Source organism: Microtus ochrogaster, chromosome 21, assembly GCF_000317375.1.
Source record: "Microtus ochrogaster isolate Prairie Vole_2 chromosome 21, MicOch1.0, whole genome shotgun sequence".
Taxonomy (NCBI): Eukaryota; Metazoa; Chordata; class Mammalia; order Rodentia; family Cricetidae; genus Microtus; species Microtus ochrogaster.
In genome coordinates, this window is record NC_022022.1 from 41,545,752 (window position 1) to 41,563,354 (window position 17,603).

At 36.4% G+C, this 17,603-nt stretch overlaps 1 protein-coding gene across 3 annotated transcripts in view; it reads right to left on the reverse strand.

Moving 5' to 3' along the window:
* Positions 1 to 523: 523 nt before the first annotated feature.
* Rpe65 (RPE65, retinoid isomerohydrolase) overlaps positions 524 to 17,603 on the reverse strand; it is a 21,855-nt gene continuing 4,775 nt past the window's right edge. For 2 of the 3 annotated variants that reach the window (XM_026784214.1, XM_013350073.2), the window contains 11 exons: positions 16,744 to 16,851; positions 16,513 to 16,654; positions 14,747 to 14,894; positions 13,271 to 13,352; positions 12,934 to 13,066; positions 12,691 to 12,830; positions 11,819 to 11,948; positions 5,636 to 5,750; positions 5,454 to 5,548; positions 5,239 to 5,350; positions 3,584 to 3,892 (listed from right to left, as the gene is read on the reverse strand). In XM_026784214.1, coding sequence (XP_026640015.1) covers positions 3,741 to 3,892; positions 5,239 to 5,350; positions 5,454 to 5,548; positions 5,636 to 5,750; positions 11,819 to 11,948; positions 12,691 to 12,830; positions 12,934 to 13,066; positions 13,271 to 13,352; positions 14,747 to 14,894; positions 16,513 to 16,654; positions 16,744 to 16,820 — 1,326 coding nt within the window. In that variant the 5' untranslated portion in view covers positions 16,821 to 16,851 and the 3' untranslated portion in view covers positions 3,584 to 3,740. Of the gene's footprint in view, positions 590 to 3,583; positions 3,893 to 5,238; positions 5,351 to 5,453; positions 5,549 to 5,635; positions 5,751 to 11,818; positions 11,949 to 12,690; positions 12,831 to 12,933; positions 13,067 to 13,270; positions 13,353 to 14,746; positions 14,895 to 16,512; positions 16,655 to 16,743; positions 16,852 to 17,603 lie in introns of those variants that run through there. The other variant, XM_026784213.1, reaches the window with a different exon arrangement.

Consider the following 17,603-nt stretch of genomic DNA (forward strand, 5'->3'; position numbering starts at 1 on the left):
TTAAACGGTATACCACAAATGTGAATTTTAGTTATTTCTCAACTATAAACATTGTAAAACTACTCCTTGAAGACAGAAACAATCCATAGGTGATTGTAGAAACATTGTTTTTAGCTGTAGTGCTACTGTCAAAGGTAAAAGCGGGTTTAACTTTAATAATATTATATTTGGGAAAGACACAGTGAAGTCAGAAATCCCACTAAGTTATGACCTAGATTTGGCTCTCTTAGTAAATAGATGGATTTATGGAACTTGTTCTACACTAATCTAGTCATCTGACATGTTAGACAAGGGAACCAAGTCCAATAGAAATGAAAAATGCCTACTCCACAGAGTGGCTATGGGGTTTAGTTGAGTATAATGAATGAAGAAGGTGTAGAACGAGGTCTGGTCCAGAAAAAATGTCTCTTCTTCAGATGATTGTGAAAGTGATTGAAAGAGCATCCTTTCATAGGGTAAGCACCATTCCTACAGCCACCATCAGCAAGACTGATGACAGTTTTTGGGTCTTCAGAGGAAGCCTACTTCCATCTAGATTCCTCACCTCCATCAGTGGAAGGCAGGTGTGAGAACTTGAACAGTGCTGACTCTGGAAAGATACCCAAAGGATACAGTGAATCTCTTTCCCAGTACTCATAACTCCACTACAATTCCATTAATTTTATGTATCAGCAATTCCTTTATAACTGTCTCAAAAAAGAAAAATAAGAATGGTTTGGACTCATAAATAGATTGTAAGATTTAATGAGCAGTTACAATTTTTATCTGTGGTTAGACTTGGTGACTAAATAAGTAGTATAATAGTAGTTTTATTTGAAGTAAAAATTTAAATTTATTAGAATATTTTTGGCTTTATTAAAAAACCAAATATTTTAGAAGAATGTGTCTTATTTCAATGTAGACTTCACTCAACATTTTTATTAATATCATTATTACTATTATTTATTTTGTCGAGACAGGGTTTCTCTGTGTTGCTTTGGAGTCTGTTCTGGAACTAGCTCTTGCAGACCAGGCTGACCTCTATCTCACAGAAATCCACTTGCCTCTGCCTCCCAAGTTCTGGGATTAAAGGTGTATGCCACCACTGCCTAGACAGTTTTATTATTCTTTAAGAGAATAACTAAACATCCCCGTCTCATTTTTATACCATAAATGTAGGAAGGAAGGAGTTTAGTTCATAGTAGGTACCCCATAAGTGTTACATGGCTACTTTCAGAGTTTATTTCCCATCAATATTGAATTTTAATAAATTTTGTATTCTTCAGAGGATGTGTCTAGATTCTTCCTGTCTTAGTCAATATTCTATTACTCTGAAGATACAGCATGACTGTGACAACTCTTATGAAAGAAAACATTTAATTGGGGCTTGCTTAGAGTTTCAGAGGTTTAGTCCATTATTGTAATGAAAGGAGGGAAGTATGGTTGGCAGACATGTTTGCTCAAGAGGTAGATGAGAGTTCTATATCTGGATTTACATGTAGCAGGAAGATAGAGAGAGTGACTGGGCCTGGCTTGGGCTTCTGAAACTCCAAAGCCCACCCACAGTAACACACTTCCTCCAACTAGGCCATACCTACTCCAACAATGGCATGCACCTCCAATGAAGTCATGCCTCCTGTTCTCTCTCAAGTAGCATCACTCCCTAATGACCAAAAATTCATATGGGAGCCATTCTTATTCAAACCACCACACTTCCTATCAGGCCACTATAAGAAAGCATGGTATTTTATTATCTAATATAATTGTGGAGTATTGGAGTCAAAATGCAATAGGATTTTAGAACATGGATTCTCTCTGATGTCTGTTTGCATTTTCTACTTTATAATGTAGCCCAAGAGGTTTTGTCAAGATTGTTTACAGTTAGCCGGGCGGTGGTGGTGCACGCCTTTAATCCCAGCACTTGGGAGGCAGAGGCAGGCGGATCTCTGTGAGTTCGAGACCGGCCTGGTCTACAAGAGCTAGTTCCAGGACAGGCTCCAAAACCACAGAGAAACCCTGTCTAGAAAAAAACAAACAACAACAACAACAAAAAAAAAACAACAAAAAAAGATTGTTTACAGTTACTAATTACTCCTACCTTCCTTCCTTTCTTATTTTCTTTCTCTCCCACCTCTCTCTTTTAATATAGGGTCTTGCTATATAGGCCAATTGCCCTTAAATTCACTATGTATGCTAGGTTTTACTTCAATTTGTGATCCATTTACCTCAGCTTCCCAAGTGATAGGATTAAAGGTTTACACTCAGCCATCAAATAACCTCTTGATCATCAGATGTTTTATTGTCTTTTCCTTATTGCCTAAGGTGAATATAAAATACTCAAAACAGAAAAAAGACCTTATCTATAAGAAGATGTTATTTTAAATATGACTGCTATTATCAGGTAGAGTTAAACTAACTCAACTGAATTTTTTTCTCCTTAAAACAGATTTATTTTTTGCTAGAAAGGTCATGGTTTTCTCAGTCTCTCAAGTAGATAGTTTTACCTTAAAAGAAAATTTCTTTAATTCATTTAGTCTATGTGTTAATTTCCTTTACTTTTCCATTATATATTGGTTAATTCTATTAAATTTGTTTCTTCAGAGACCCTTAATACACTATTATATATACTTTTATTAATGACATAAGCCTTTAATAGTTAACTAAATTTTTGAGACATTATTTGATGGGGTCCTCAGTCAGTTGTACACAGGTTTTCTGATTGAAAAATCAGATATAAATATTGATTACATTAAATAGAATAAAATAAAGTATTAACTTATAGAATAAGAAAGTTAAAGTTGATGAGTTTGAAAATTCTTTAGCAATTACACACACACACACATACACACACAAATTGCTATGTAGTTCTGAATGACATTCCCAGTTCTAAGAAAAATGTTTACTTTGACAGTAAGTATACTTTCTCTTCCTTGACTGAGCAATGCTACATACAAATCAAGTATACAAGATTTTGATTCTTAAATATTAGACAATAATGTGAAATATGTAGGCAGATAGTGTTCTAAAGGCAACTGTTATTATAGAATAGGCAGCTTTAAAAGCTTACATTTTATCTGATTACTAAATGCTTCAAATAATTTTTCAGTTTATGTCTATCTCACAGAAAATGTATCATCTTATAAATAAGCAATTAATTTTTAAAGAAATACTTGCTTAACTAAGCAATTTCTGAAAAGCACTGAAAAATCATATATACTTTCAACTTAAAACCACGATAGAAGCTGGGCGGTGGTGGCGCACACCTTTAATCCCAGCACTCAGGAGGCAGAGGCGGGCGGATCTCTGGGAGTTCGAGGCCAGTCTGGTCTACAAGAGCTAGTTCCAAGACAGGAACCAAAGCTACAGAGAAACCCTGTCTCGAAAAACAAAACAAAAAAAAACAAAAAAAAATCACGATAGATCTCAAGCTAGAGCAGAATTTGATGATAGATTGCAAGCTAGTTGACTTTGGTTTTGTCATTAGAAACATGTCTTGCTAGAACATGTTGATGTTTTTATTTTTTAATTAAAATTTACATTTATTTATTGCATATGGAAATGTACATGCCATGGTGTGTGTGTGTGTGTGTGTGTGTGTGTGTGTGTGTGTGTGTGTGTGTGTGTGTGTAGAGGTCAAAGGACAGATTTCAGGAATAAGTTCTGTCATTTCACTATGTAGACTCAAGAGACTGAACTCAGATTTTTAGACTGGCAAGAAGTGACTTTACTCACACAGTCATTTTTGCTGACCTGGAATATGTTCATGATCTTTTGAACAGTCCATGAAAGGTAACAGGGATGTTAGTTTCCACTTCAGCCCTGGCAACTTCACTGAAGTCTTTGGCATTCAGAATCAGGAGGTATGCAGGTTTTTGTCCTGCTCCAGGACTCACCACCACGCTCAGAACCACACCTGTTAATTAAGGCAGTTTTGAAATTTTGAAATCAGGTCTTAAGATTATCTGTCATTAAAATTATGTAGATAGTAAGGTGGTATTACATTATCAAATATAGAAAACTATGTGACTTAGCTTGTTCTGGCTCTTCAATTACCTGGCTGTGTGACCACTTGAAAGAGTTCTCTAAACTGTTCCTTCTTAGACTAGGACCACTCCAGAAAGGGAATGATCTTGTCTTTTTCTCTTACAGCTGCAACCACAGCATCTTACTACAATTATTAGATCAAAGTAGAAACTCACCAATGTTGACTAAGTTAATGGATCTATGTTCTTATCTGTAACATAATACTATAGTCTTTGTTCTATTTACTACAAAAAGTTATGACAAAGTGCATGCTTTAAAATTTTAAAGCAAAAGGGTGTGTTTTAGTTATAATTTTCAAGACCTATATGTAAGTTTACTTCTTCCAGACAAAACAAAAGCAAACCTTTTATACTTTAGAATGAGCAGTATGAATGTACAAACTATTTACCAGAAAATGACCCCATAATTATTTCATTCTTCTATACTTTTTCATATTTTAGTATATTAATCTTGTAGAGTATAATATATTTCCCTGTATTTGCATTAATTTTAAAAGTTATCTTATTTTCATGTGTATGAGTGTTTTACCTGCATAAATGTCTGTGGACCTATCTATATGGATGGTGCTCATAGAGGCCAGAAGAGGATACTGGAAAACCCGAATTATATCTGGTTGTCATCTATGATGTAGGCAATTGGAGTTGCCCCCAATTTTCACAAGAGCAGTCAAGGTTCTGAGTCACTGACCTAGCTCTCCATGTTCTCTAGCATTAATGCTTAACTGAGACTTGTGGATATGTATTACAGTTGCTCAATATATACTGAGGCTCTGAATTCTTTCTTGGCCCAAACTTACTAAGACAAAGAAACAAACAAAACTAATAGAGCTCTAGAGCTATGCATTTATTGATCTGCTAGAATATTCTATTTGTCTTCTATAACTCTACTACTTTGTCAGAAATATATTTTGGTCAGGAAAAGCAAATACCTAGAATTATTGCTGTCCAACTGTTTTCTCATCCTTTCCATTCAGAGTTCCAGTATGACACAAAAGGTGTTTTGCTGTGGTTGTTTTTGTTTGCTTATTTGGTTTTTACTATTAGCAATCAATAAGACCTGACCACAGATGAAATTTCAATTCTTGAGTGTTGTACAATTCACAGTTTAAGAATCAGTTTTGAAAATTAGGGAATAATCAGCCTAACCCCTTTCCTAATATCAAACATGCAGAGTTTCACCACAAAGGGAAGTTCAGACATGTGTTGCTTTCATTACCATCATCTTCTTCCAATGCATCTGGATGACAAACAAAGATGGGTTCAGATGGGTAAGAATCCGGCTCTTGCCATATCCAGATTTCTTTAGTTTTGACATTCAGCTTACAGAGCTGCTTGTGCCCAAGAAAAAGCAATTGGTTAGTTTATGAGTGGCTTTAGTTGACTAGCACATGACTCAAAGTTCTATTGGGTATTACTAAGGTGCCTCATTACCTTGTCTGGAACAAAGTGATTCAGCCCAAGTCCATATGCATAGGTATAAGGTTTCCCCCCATATTTCCGATAATTTATTTGGGGAAATTCAAAGGCTTCAAAACAAAACACAGACATAGGAAAACTCAGTCTCTTTAAGTAGGACATCTTTGTTTTGTAATGTTTTCTTTAGATCAGCTTACCTTGACGGGGCCCTGAAAAGAGAACCTCAGGTTCCAGCCAGATGGTCTCATCACTGCACAGAATGGCTGTGGCAGTTGTATGGGCAAGTGTGACCAAATTCTTGCCTGTGTTAGCCTTAGGAAGAAGATAATAGAGACCTCAGTGATCAGGGAAGGAAATCCAAGCATCTGTAAATGCAGACTTCTCAAATTTCACCTCCTCTTTTCAGAGGTCACCATACAGGAAGGAACAACAAAACAAAAAGCAGACTAGGAGGCTGGCTACTGTATCAGACTAGAAAGTCTCTCAGATGGCATATTGGCAGGTTATAAGTGATTCACTGGAAACACATTGTTTAGAGATAATGTCAACCTCTACTTGAATGTGACAGCCATATTAATTAGTTTAAAATTCTGGATAATTATTTTATACTTCAGAAAAGGTAGCAGCATGTGGCACTTTCCTGTCCTGAAACTTCATTCTTCTATGTAGCCAATCAGTGAGGCAAATAGGTTTCTTAACCATTTATTTACTTGTGTGTGCTAGGCACCATACTAGGTGCTAGGAAGAAAAGGGATATTTAAGGATTCTCCAATTGTCTACAATTTCTCTGCTACAAATGCAATTGATCAAAAATGTGGTCATTTGGTTACTTCCTAAGTACTTTTGAGCATCTCCTATAGATTATGGATTATATTAGGTTTGGGGAGAGAGCTATAAGAAGGGCTGAAATGGCCCATGTGGCATGTGAATGTAGAATTTGGGAAAACACATAAAAGCATTATAATCTGGGACTTTTTCATTGTTTTTTGAGACAGAGTTTCTCTGTGTAGCTTTAGAGCCTGTCCAGGAACTTGCTCTGTAGACCAGACTGGCCTCATACTTACAGAGATCCTCCTACCTCTGCCTCTCAAGTGCTGGGATTAAAGGAATGTGCCACCATTGCCCAGAAATCCAGGGCTTTTGTAATGCTGTAGGATAAAGGAGAACACATGTAGCACTTGCTTGTGGGTAGGAAAAACAGGGCATTACAGTCAGCTCAGAACATAAGACAGTGAGTATGTCCATGTCAAGTGTGTGTAGGAAACTTTCTGTCTGTTTTAAGGAGTCAAAATACAAGGCCTAAGAACAGTCTGAAATTGAAGTTTGACTTCAGATTAAAACAAGAACAGGACTTTAAAACTCAGGAAGAAATAAGGACTTTTCAGGGAGTAAAAGTGGTATAGAATTAATCAGCATGCTAGGTACTTGTGAGACAGCAGGTATGACTGGAAGATTGTCCCGATGACAGTGAGAAGCAGAAGTTTTGAACCATGGTAAGACTGGGACCCAAACAGAGAAAGCCGGACTGTGGGGCTAAAGACACAGCGTGGAAGCATGGAGATGGTTTTCCTGCTTCCACCCATTCAAAGTGTTTGAAGACTCAAAAAGTTTAGGAAATGTGACAGAGCTCCATGCAGGGGAAGAGTGGGGAAAAGAATAATTAATGAGAGGTCAGCCCAGAATTGACTGAAAAGAACCTACGTGTAACTCTCCCATGGTCCAAATGAGGAGCAGAAGGAGGGAGAACATGAGCAAGGAAGTCAGGACCGCGAGGGTTGTGTCTACCCACTGAGACAATGGGACTGATCTAATGGGAGCTCACCAAGGCCAGTTGGACTGGAACTGATGGAGCATGTGATCAAACTGAACTCTCTGAATGTGGCTGACAATGAGGGCTGACTGAAAAGCCAAGGACAATGGCACTGAGTTTTGATTCTACTGCATGGACTGGCCCTGTGGGAGCCTAGTCTGTTTGGATGCTCACCTTCCTAGACCTGGATGGAGGGAGGAGGACCTTAGACTTCCCACAGGGCAGGGAACCCTGACTGCTCTTAGGACTGGAGAGGGAAGGGGAGAGGGAGTGGAGGGAAATGGGAGGAGGGGAGGAGGTGGAAATTTTTAATAAATAAATAAAAAAATAAAGAAAAGTCCTTTTTCTAATTTAATTAAGTGTATTAAACTAATAAAATCTTTTAATATAAATAAAAAAGAACCTACATGTACAATGGTAAAGCCAAATTGAGTGAAAAGGAAAATGGTACTGAGAACATGAAGGAAAAAACAATAGTAAAGAAAGGCAATAGGACCAGCCTGGTCTATAAGAGCTAGTTCCAGGACAGGCTCCAAAACCACAGAGAAACCCTGTCTCGAAAAACCAAAAAAAAGAAAAAAAAGAAAGAAAAGGAAGTACACATTAAAAAAAAAAAGAAAGGCAATAGGGAAGTGATGACATTATACACAGAACTATCATAATCACATCCACCATGCACTATCAAAGGGGACTGGAACAACAGCCAATTAGCCTCTGACATCTCCTTTTATCACCAATATGAATGCAGAACACTGCTACTTCACCGTGACAATGTTAGTGAACAGTATCAGCAGTTTTTATTTAGATGCCAGACACTGTGCAATGCATTTGGCATGGACCATATACATTTGACCTTCACAGCAGGTAAGTCCTGTCTTTCCCCCATTTCACACATGAGAAAATTGTACCTCAGATGAAGCACCACGGCTAAGGAACAGAGCTAGGATGTGCCTCTACCCTAGTGTTAAACCATCTGCTTGGTCAGAAGATGTTTTGAAGAACAAAACATATGTCAACTGCTCAAGGCAGTTACTACCTTCTAGCTAGGATATATGAAAATGACATGTAGTCAAACTGTCAAATTAAAAAAAAGACATTTATTTCTTCACATATGCATGTAGTAGTACACATAAACATGCACATAACTTTTTAGATGATTGCATGAAAACAGTGGAAGATACTTCTGGATCAAATTTTCACTTTCTTCTAGGTATTGAGGAAAATTTCACAGGGGCAGTGAAGCTTATGTTCTATTTGGAGATTAACAAATATACTTAGTAAAGTATACAGTATAGCACAATTGTAGGAACAAAAAATAAAAGAGGGACTCCATGTGTGAAGGATTTGTGGGTTGAAATTTTAATAGGTGATCCGAGTAGGCCTCTTTGTAAAAGTGGCATTTGATACAAAACTCTTAGATGAGGAAACCTGCAATGCATTCAAGCAGGGAGAAAAAACAAAACAAAACAATCCCCCAAGACAAAACAAAAACTGTCCAAATCTTGGGAAAAATATGATGAATATGTTCCAGAAGCACTAGGGATGTGTGGTGGTATTTAGGAGAGTTTGTGGGGAGCTAGTAGGTTTAGATTGTGTAAGGCACATGGGTTATAGTGAGGACCTGGGCTCTCACTGTGGATAAATGAGGGGAAGCTACAGAGGGTTTGTGTAGATAAGGAACACACTGTGATTTATTCTTAAAGAAATACCTCTGATTGCTTTGTTAAGTCTATACTTGGGTATTTTTTGTGAATGTGGATAGTAATGAAAGATTGGACTCAGCAAAACCAGTTTGTTTTATAGAAATCCAATCTAGAGAAAATGATTCTAGCTAGGCTGGTAACATTGAGACAAGGTAGATGGGAGTTGACAGTTTCCTGGTGAATGGAGTTTAAAAGTGAGAGAGGCAGTAACCCTGCACCATGGTATCTAATCTAAGCAATTAAAGGTTGGTAATTGTCCCAGAATGCTTGAAATTGTTACAGGTGAGTGTACTTTTTGGTGGGTGAGGGAGAAAAAAAAATTCAGGTTTTGTTTCTGAATATTAAAGGAAAAGTGGAGGTGGTGGTTGATAACTTGAACCTTGAGATTCATAAACCTGGAGAGATGTTATGAAGAGTACTTTAAAATAATATGTTTAAGCAGTGGAGATACTAAAAGACAGCATGGGAGCAAAGGCTGAGTGATAGGGCCTACCAGAAAAGGAAGGTGTAGTGGTAGTTTATTGAGGCAAAATATGTTGAGAGGTCCTAGTGAGGATATTATGCTTATTAATTATGGCACATTAAAATAGTAGAGAAGGATGACCTGAGATGGAGGGAGGAAGGGGGAGAATTGCTGGAGTGATGCGTCAACTACAAGGATGAGAAAGATTAGCTCTGGTTAGAAAGATAGATATTCAGGATATAGGTACAGAGGCTGGCAGGTGATGTGATTCTTTTCTGATTACTTCAATGTTTCAGATAAAGAGAAAGCATCAATATTATACATGAAAGTGGTATGGAAAGTATAAAAGTGAGGAGAGGAGGTGGAATATTTAACTACCAAAGTAAGACAATATGTGAAGTTAGGAAATGAAATAGTAAGATTTGTGGTCAGACATTTAAAGCTGAGGCAATTAGCATGACTGTGTGTTTGCAGCACTTAAATTTAGATGAAGAGGTACAAATATAGAGAGGACAGATAATCTAATTGAACTATGATGTGATTTTTGACAAGTCTGATAAACAGGTAAGGAAATGTTTATCTACAAAGATGTACAAAATCATTGACCATGACAGATAAATTGAGTGAAAATGAAAAGTGAAATTTTCAGGGTAATAAAGGATAGCAAGTGATATGTACAATGGAAGGAAATTTATATAAGTAGGGCATGTAATATTAAAATATGAAAGGTACAGCTAGGGAATGGAGTGGATTGAAATTGCAAAGGATCATTTATATTCTAAAAGGAATTTTAGATTAAGACTGTCAACTACTCAATCTGTTCCTCATGCCACTGTGCTAGAGGGAACCATGTCATAATACACCCTACACACAAACTTCCTCAGTGAGTCCTTACCAATTATATGCTATCCAGAATCTGATAAAGAAAGCCCTTGTATAGTCTCACTCCAGTTCATCTTTCCAGCATCTTCTCTGCTCACCATGAGGCATTCCTGGGACTCTGTTATGCATCTTTGTTAAGTTCTATTTGCATTTTTATTTTTGGAACTCTTTGCCTTTACAGAAGTCTTTTTTTTCCCTATCTGCAGAGCCCAATTTCACCCAACTATCATTCTTTTGTAGTTTGCCGATATGCTTAAAGGAAAGACAATCACCTTCTTAGCTGCATTTGCTTTGCTTTACCTGATTTAAGTCTTTTGTTCAATGTAATTGCCTTAGTATCTTTGTCCAAATAGGTAAGCACACAGACAAAGAGAGTATGTTATGTGTTCATTTGTTTACATGAGAAAAATCATATTTTTCTTGATTTTGACTTGTATTTCTATCTCACTAAAAGTTATGGATGTTGTTGGTATTATTCTAAAATACTGAAGAGAGAGACCAACATGTAGAAATAAAGAGATGGTTGTGTGGTGGTTCAGAAAACCAGTTCTTCAGACATTCATGAGAACTGTGTTTTCTGATTCTAAGTTTGCCATTCTTTCAGCACTAAGTTTCTTTAAAGCATACTTTCTTAATAGTAGTATAGACCCACAATTCCTACAGTATTTCATAGATGAGTAACAGCAGGTTCAGAGTGGACTTTCCTACAAGTCACCTAGTATACTTAAGTAGAGTCTCATAGTTACCTTCAAACTTTTCATTTCCAAAGGAAGATTAAACTCACATTGCGGAAGAAAACATGTCTGCATCCCAGAGGACATTTGTTTCAGAGACTGTCTGCTCTCTAGGTTATTTTTTTTTCTGAAAATCACCCCTTCTCTATAGTGTTCATTGATCACAACTTTCTTTTACTTTATCAAGAGAGTATGTAAGACTCAGCTTTCAGTTTCATGTTTTTTTAAAGTTTCTTATTTATATATTAACAAATTTTAATGCTATTTCTCTTGCCAGTATGCCTACTGAATTTATTTCATTTACCAAACCTCCAGAGGGATATTCTGAATACCTCCATAATAATCAATAATATTATTGGTTATTTTTGTTTTCTAATGTCATCTTCAGATTTATAGAATACCAAATTTCCTTTGTAAATTAACCGAGTCCTTGCAAGAATTCTCTCTGATCTTTTATTTCACCATAATTTAAAATTATTTAGAAAATTTATACAACTGCCAAAGGATGCTAGGAGTCACTGGATCTATAGTCACTAAATATGCTTTCAAAGGGATTTTGTGATTGAAAAAGCCATGGAATTAGAATCAAGAAAACTACATCTTATCTGAATTCTGTGGAAATTATCTTTTCTAAATCATAGCATTTTTTTTCAGTTTTAGTTTCCTCATTTTGTAAAATGAGAGATTTAGTTAGTATTTTTAAAGCTCCTTCAAGATCTGAAATGTCAAGATTATGAATAGACATGACAGTTTCCAAGAGAGATGAATCACAATTGTAAGGAAGTAACCTTGTCAATTGTCAAAGGAAGTACATATCTCCTGACTTCAGGCTGAGGAGCCTTCATGGCATTTCTTTTCACTTCTTCCCAGTTCTCACGTAAATTGGCCAAATATAAGTAATTATAAACAAATTCAAACCTGTGAAAACAAGAATTCAAGCATGAACACAATTACAAATAATTTGTTTTGTTTTGAAGCAGGGTCTAATGTAGCACAGGCTAGTCTTGAACTTAAGATCTTCCTGCCTCTTCCTCTCAAACACTGGCATTTAAAGCATGCACCATTACACCTAACCAATTAAAAACAATTTTAGAGATGATTCATGACTTTGAAAGCACACACAGCTAGTTCTTTAGGTCACAACCAAGACTGCTATTGACAAAAAGACTCTCATAACCATTTCCTCTTGCTACTCATTGAGGGGAAAATAAAGAGTCTGCCTCATGGATATTTTGCCGTAACAGCAGTTTTATATATTCTTTGTTCTGCTTTACTGCCTCCACTCTGTGTCCTTAGGAATCAATGTATTTTTAATGACTAGCCAGAGAACAGCTTGTGTGCTTCTCTTATTCAGAACGAGGGAGGATTCAATGAACCTTACAGAACTTACGAAATTTAAAGTTACTTTTAGAGTCTCAGAATCTTCTATTTTCAGGTCTGCTTCAGATCCAGTTGGTTTTCGTTATTAACTATAGTTCTGATGGCCAGTCTATTTCTGATTTTCTAAACTCTCTGATTACAATCAATTACACTTTTTACTATTTTATACCATTTTTCTTTTATATATTCACAATAAGGGATAAGGACCCCCACCTCTATTCAAGCTCTTTGTTTCCAGAAGAAATTGGAGATGGGACATTTATCCAACATATTTTCTTACCCTTTCCAGCAGCAGAGGTCCACAATCAGAAACCCATTGTCTTCATAAGTATTGATATGATGAAAAAGATTGAAAGGAGAGGTCCTGTATTTATTATTGAGGTATTTTCTTCTTTTTTTGTCAGCAACATGAAGCCAAACCTGGAAAGGTAGGAAAATGTTTTGATAAATTTATAAAGGAAAAAATATAAAGTACTTTTCTCAGTATCACAACTTAACAAACAAATAAATGACTCAGACATACCCCCATGCTTTCATTGGACTCAAAACAATCCATGTAGTTGGCTCCCCAAAGACTCCATGAAGAGAGGAACTTGAAAAGATTAATTTTGACTGGAGTCTCCACAAAAACGATATAGTTGGGAGTCAGACCAAAACTGTTCAGAAAGACAAATGTGTTTGTGAATGGGCAGGCTAGTTCTTGGTTACTAAGAAATAGGTCTACACATGGTATATTTAGTTATTCAGGTCTATAGTGTTTACACGAAATCAATTCGTTTTAAACTGTTTTTTTCTACAAGGAACTGTCTTGATCAGGTAGACAAATAAGATCTTTACATGTGAGCTTTTCTTCAAATTACCTGTGTACGTAAGATGGTTTGAACCGATCACTGCAGGGGAACTGCACAATGATCTCTGACTTGTTTATTGGATCTTCCTTGTCTGAAATAAAGCGGTTTTAAAGGCTTTTGATCATCATAATTATCATAAAAATCCTCCTCCTCATCTTCTTTTCCTTCATATAAAGCATTTTAAACAGTTTATACAAGCAAAAGATGCATTTCCAGGTGTATTTTCAATTTTTTTTTCAGAACGTGTTTTCATCTCCTTAGTCTCTGGGATATCTTAGTGGAATTTCATGTTATTAAGGGGTTCTTGGGTGAGTGATAGTTACCTAAGGGTTCTGCTAAGCACCTTATAGGGTAAGAACAAATATTTGTACATCTTAGAAAGAAGCCTCACTCAGGAAAGTGCATAGAAAGGAGCCATTAACATGCTATCAGCTAAAGAATTCAGACAGAAGACAAGAAAGTGGCAGCTGAGGGTTCTGTACAGCTAGTAACAGGTACAGACCTTAGGGAATCTGATGGAATGAAGGTGAGTTATAGACGGACATTAAAGAACAAACACCCCAAACTGGTGTTTAACAAACTGCTCCTGTTGAGGACATAGGAGAAACTCCAGAGTCCAACTCCACTCTGAGTTTTTATAGGCTCTTAGAGGTTCCCTTCTCCAGGCCTCCCTCTTTTTTTCTGGCCCTGATATCCTCCCTTTAATAGGCTCTTTTCCTTCAGCCTTTCATTTACAGTCAGAAACAGTGTCAGTCTCTTTCAGGGAGGGGCAGCTACCCCCACCCTGGAAGCACCAAACTGCTCTTCTTTAACAGGCTCATCTCATTTCTCAGTTCTGTCCATGTTCTGCTGAGTTCCCATCATTGTGAAGATGCCCTAATCTGGGAAAATCCAAACAGCAGCAAATTTGAAAAAACACACAGGGAAGAGTACTATAGAGTCACATCTTAGAAAAAGTGGAAGTCAGGTTTAAGCCCAGGGAAGTAAAGCAGTGCTTTAGTGTAGACAAAACTCCCTCATAGTATTGTAAAGTTCCTTAAAAGTACAGCATGGATGAGTGATATCAACAGTTCTGTCCAATATGAAGTTCTGTTCAATAAATACTATGCATGCTAAAGTTCATGCATGAGAAAACAATATAAATGACTTCTTAAATCATGGCAAGGTCCTCATTCCAAAATTTCTCAGTCTACCCAAATAGGAACTCAATATTTTACTTGGCATATGAATAAGTTCTCAATAAATGTTTGCTAAATATAAATTTAAATAATATTTAAATATACATGCACTAGGTCTTGAAACATTGTAGAATAGAACTTAGCCCCTTGATTTCTGGATTTTGAAGTCATCATTGTTTATTGTCTTGCCTCTGGGACATTAGTTATCTGGTAGGATAGGAATAAGAGAAGTCTTATCAAGCCTGAGAATAATTCTGATACTATAATCTATATCCTCTATTTCCAGCACTTTTGATAACAGACTCACTTGCTTGCAGTGGAGGGATCTTAATAATGTTGTAGGCAACTGAAAAATTTTTCCCAAAGCAATTGCCAATATTGTAAACAGTTCCATCACTTTCAATATGTGGATGAGCAGTGGCGCCATTGACCGAGACATAGTTGCAAAGATCAACCTGTGGAATAAAACACGGATGTTGGGGGCCCTGTCAGCTTCAGTTATAAACTATATGAAAAAGGGCACTGGGTATATTATTGAGGTTGAGGTCAATAAACTAATGCCATAATATTCAAGCTCCTTCCTTTTTATCTCTTTGAAAATAACATCACATTAATGTTATTTATAGTCCTGAATTCCATGATTGATCTCCTAGATAGCCCTATCTCCTTTGTACTCCTTTGTTTCTAAGTAAACACCTTAAAGTATAAATTCTTATATAGTTTCTATGAGCGAAGACTTTCAGTAACTTTCCATCAGGAAAACAGTTTCTTTCAAATTTCTAGCCAATTATTTAAGCTTTCAGATTTATGCAATTGTGTATCATTGCTCCCTTTGAAACTACTTACACTTCTAGATGACTAGTTTCAGTTTAAAGATTGACCTCTACTTTAAAATATCTGAACCATTTTTGAATCGCATAGTGATCAAGGACATTTCTGGTGTTTAGTGGACAAGATCAGAACCATCAAGCCTCTGTAGCATGTGGGACACCCCTTCAGTTAAGAGTCATCTCCTGCCCAAAGCTTCCACAGAGAACTGCTGCACATCTAGTCTAAAAAGATTATTTTCAGTTTATGAAAAAAGATTCCTTATTTCTCCATCTCTGTGTCTTTGATAATGCAACCCTCACTCTAAATGCTCTCTGAACAAATTCACTGAAGCTACCTGTATTCTCTACACTAAACAAGTTCCTTGAGACATACTTTTGTATTTTCTTTACTTAGGTTTATATTTTCTTAAAAGATTCACTACATTCTGAATCCTGCTATTGGGTTCTTCTTTGATTTCCTCATCTAGAGGTTAAGCTTACTAAAGACAAGAACAAAACCTTGAAAAATGTGTTAATACATTCTGGTTGAGACTGTGTGTCTATTTTAAGAAATACTAAAGAATATTGTATAAGACATCAGTAAAATATGTCATTTTCTAATATTTTTATTAATGCTATTCCATTTAAAATACAGCTTTATTTATAAAAAGAGGTATCTACAAGGGACAAATTGGTGCAACGTAGTTGTTTAGAACTACCAACGGCATGTTTTCAACATTAATAGCTAATTTTTGAATACTGCTGTTTATATCTTATGGGTCAAAGACAGTGCTGTGCTACTCATTGATATATCCCTGTATCTTACAAAAGTTTTGATACATGGAAAGGTCTCAGAGAGTATTTGTGTCACAAATGAATGAATGTTAGTTGTTTTAAATGTATGTATTTAAAATATCATAGGTTAAGAAAGAAATTTTAGCCAGGCGTGGTGGTGCACACCTTTAATCCCTGCACTCGGGAGGCAGAGACAGGCAGATCTTCACGATTTCAAGGCCAACCTGGTCTACCAAGTGAGTTCTAAGACAGGCTCCAAAACCAGAAATAAACCCTCTCTCAAAACAAACAAAAACAAAAAAGAAAGAAATATCACCATTTATATGTTACATATCTAGCAGTTGGTGACCAGGAAGAAGTTGAAAATTAATCTGTCTCGTGTTCTTTCTTTTGAATTTATCCTAATGTTTTAAATCTAAGTTCTCAACTTTATGTACTTGAGAAATATTCTCTGAGCACAATGTCCTACCTGTTTAATTGTCTCCAAGGTCTCTGGGTTAACTTTTGTGATAAAGTTGGTCTCTGTACAGGCATAGTAATCTTCTCCCACTGGGTATATATTTACAAGGGCATTGTCAGTAATCTCCACTCCTCGAAAGTAAGAAAAAAACCTGCAGAAGCAAATGATTTTCTAGTTTATTAAATTTTAGGTTTCATGAACAAAAAAGGTTGATATAAAGTGCAGCTTGGTTTTATTAACCTGGAAAATATATTCTTGCAGGGGTCTGGGAAAGCACAGGTGCCAAATTCTGTTATGACAATCCTCTTCTCTGTCATTGCCCGAACATAGGCATCAGTGCGGATGAATCTGGAGGACATGGAAAAATGGAGAAAGGATACATTCATGCAGGACAGGTGAAGCTGAGAGTCACTCAATGTGTTTTCATCAAATTGGAATCAGAAACTCAAAAAGAATGGAGAGAATCATCAACTCCTTTTATTGGAATGACCATAAAAGGAAAGAGCTTAAATTGAGTCTTCTGAAACTATCTGTGGTTGATAGGGAAACTGTGGTGCCAAAAGTTAAATGATTGACATATGTGATTAAAACAGTGGTCAAAGTTAGACAAAGTGAATGTCTTATATCATACACAGTGTGATCAGTTGTTTTCATCAATGTGATATAAACTAGAGTCTTTGGGGGGAAGGGAACTTTAGTTCAGAAGATGCCTCCATATTCCTCCAATCCTCCAGATTTCCTATATAAATCCATGGGGCATTCAGTTTTAAATTAATGATTGACATGAGAGATTCCAGTTCACACTGGGTGGCACCATAACTGAGCAGGTGGTATAAGAAAGCAGGCTGAAGGCTGGAATGATGGTTCAGCCATTAAAATCATTGGCTACTCTTCCAGAGGACTTGGATTCAATTCCCAAATCCTGTGTGATGGCTCATAACTGTCTGTAATTTCATTCTCAGAGGATCTGGCACCCTCTTCTGGCTTCTGCAGACAATTAATGAATGTAGCACAAACAGTCAAACATACACATGAACTAAAATTTCCAAAGACATATTTAGAAAGAAAGGAGAGAGAGAGAGAGAGATAGAGAGAGAGAG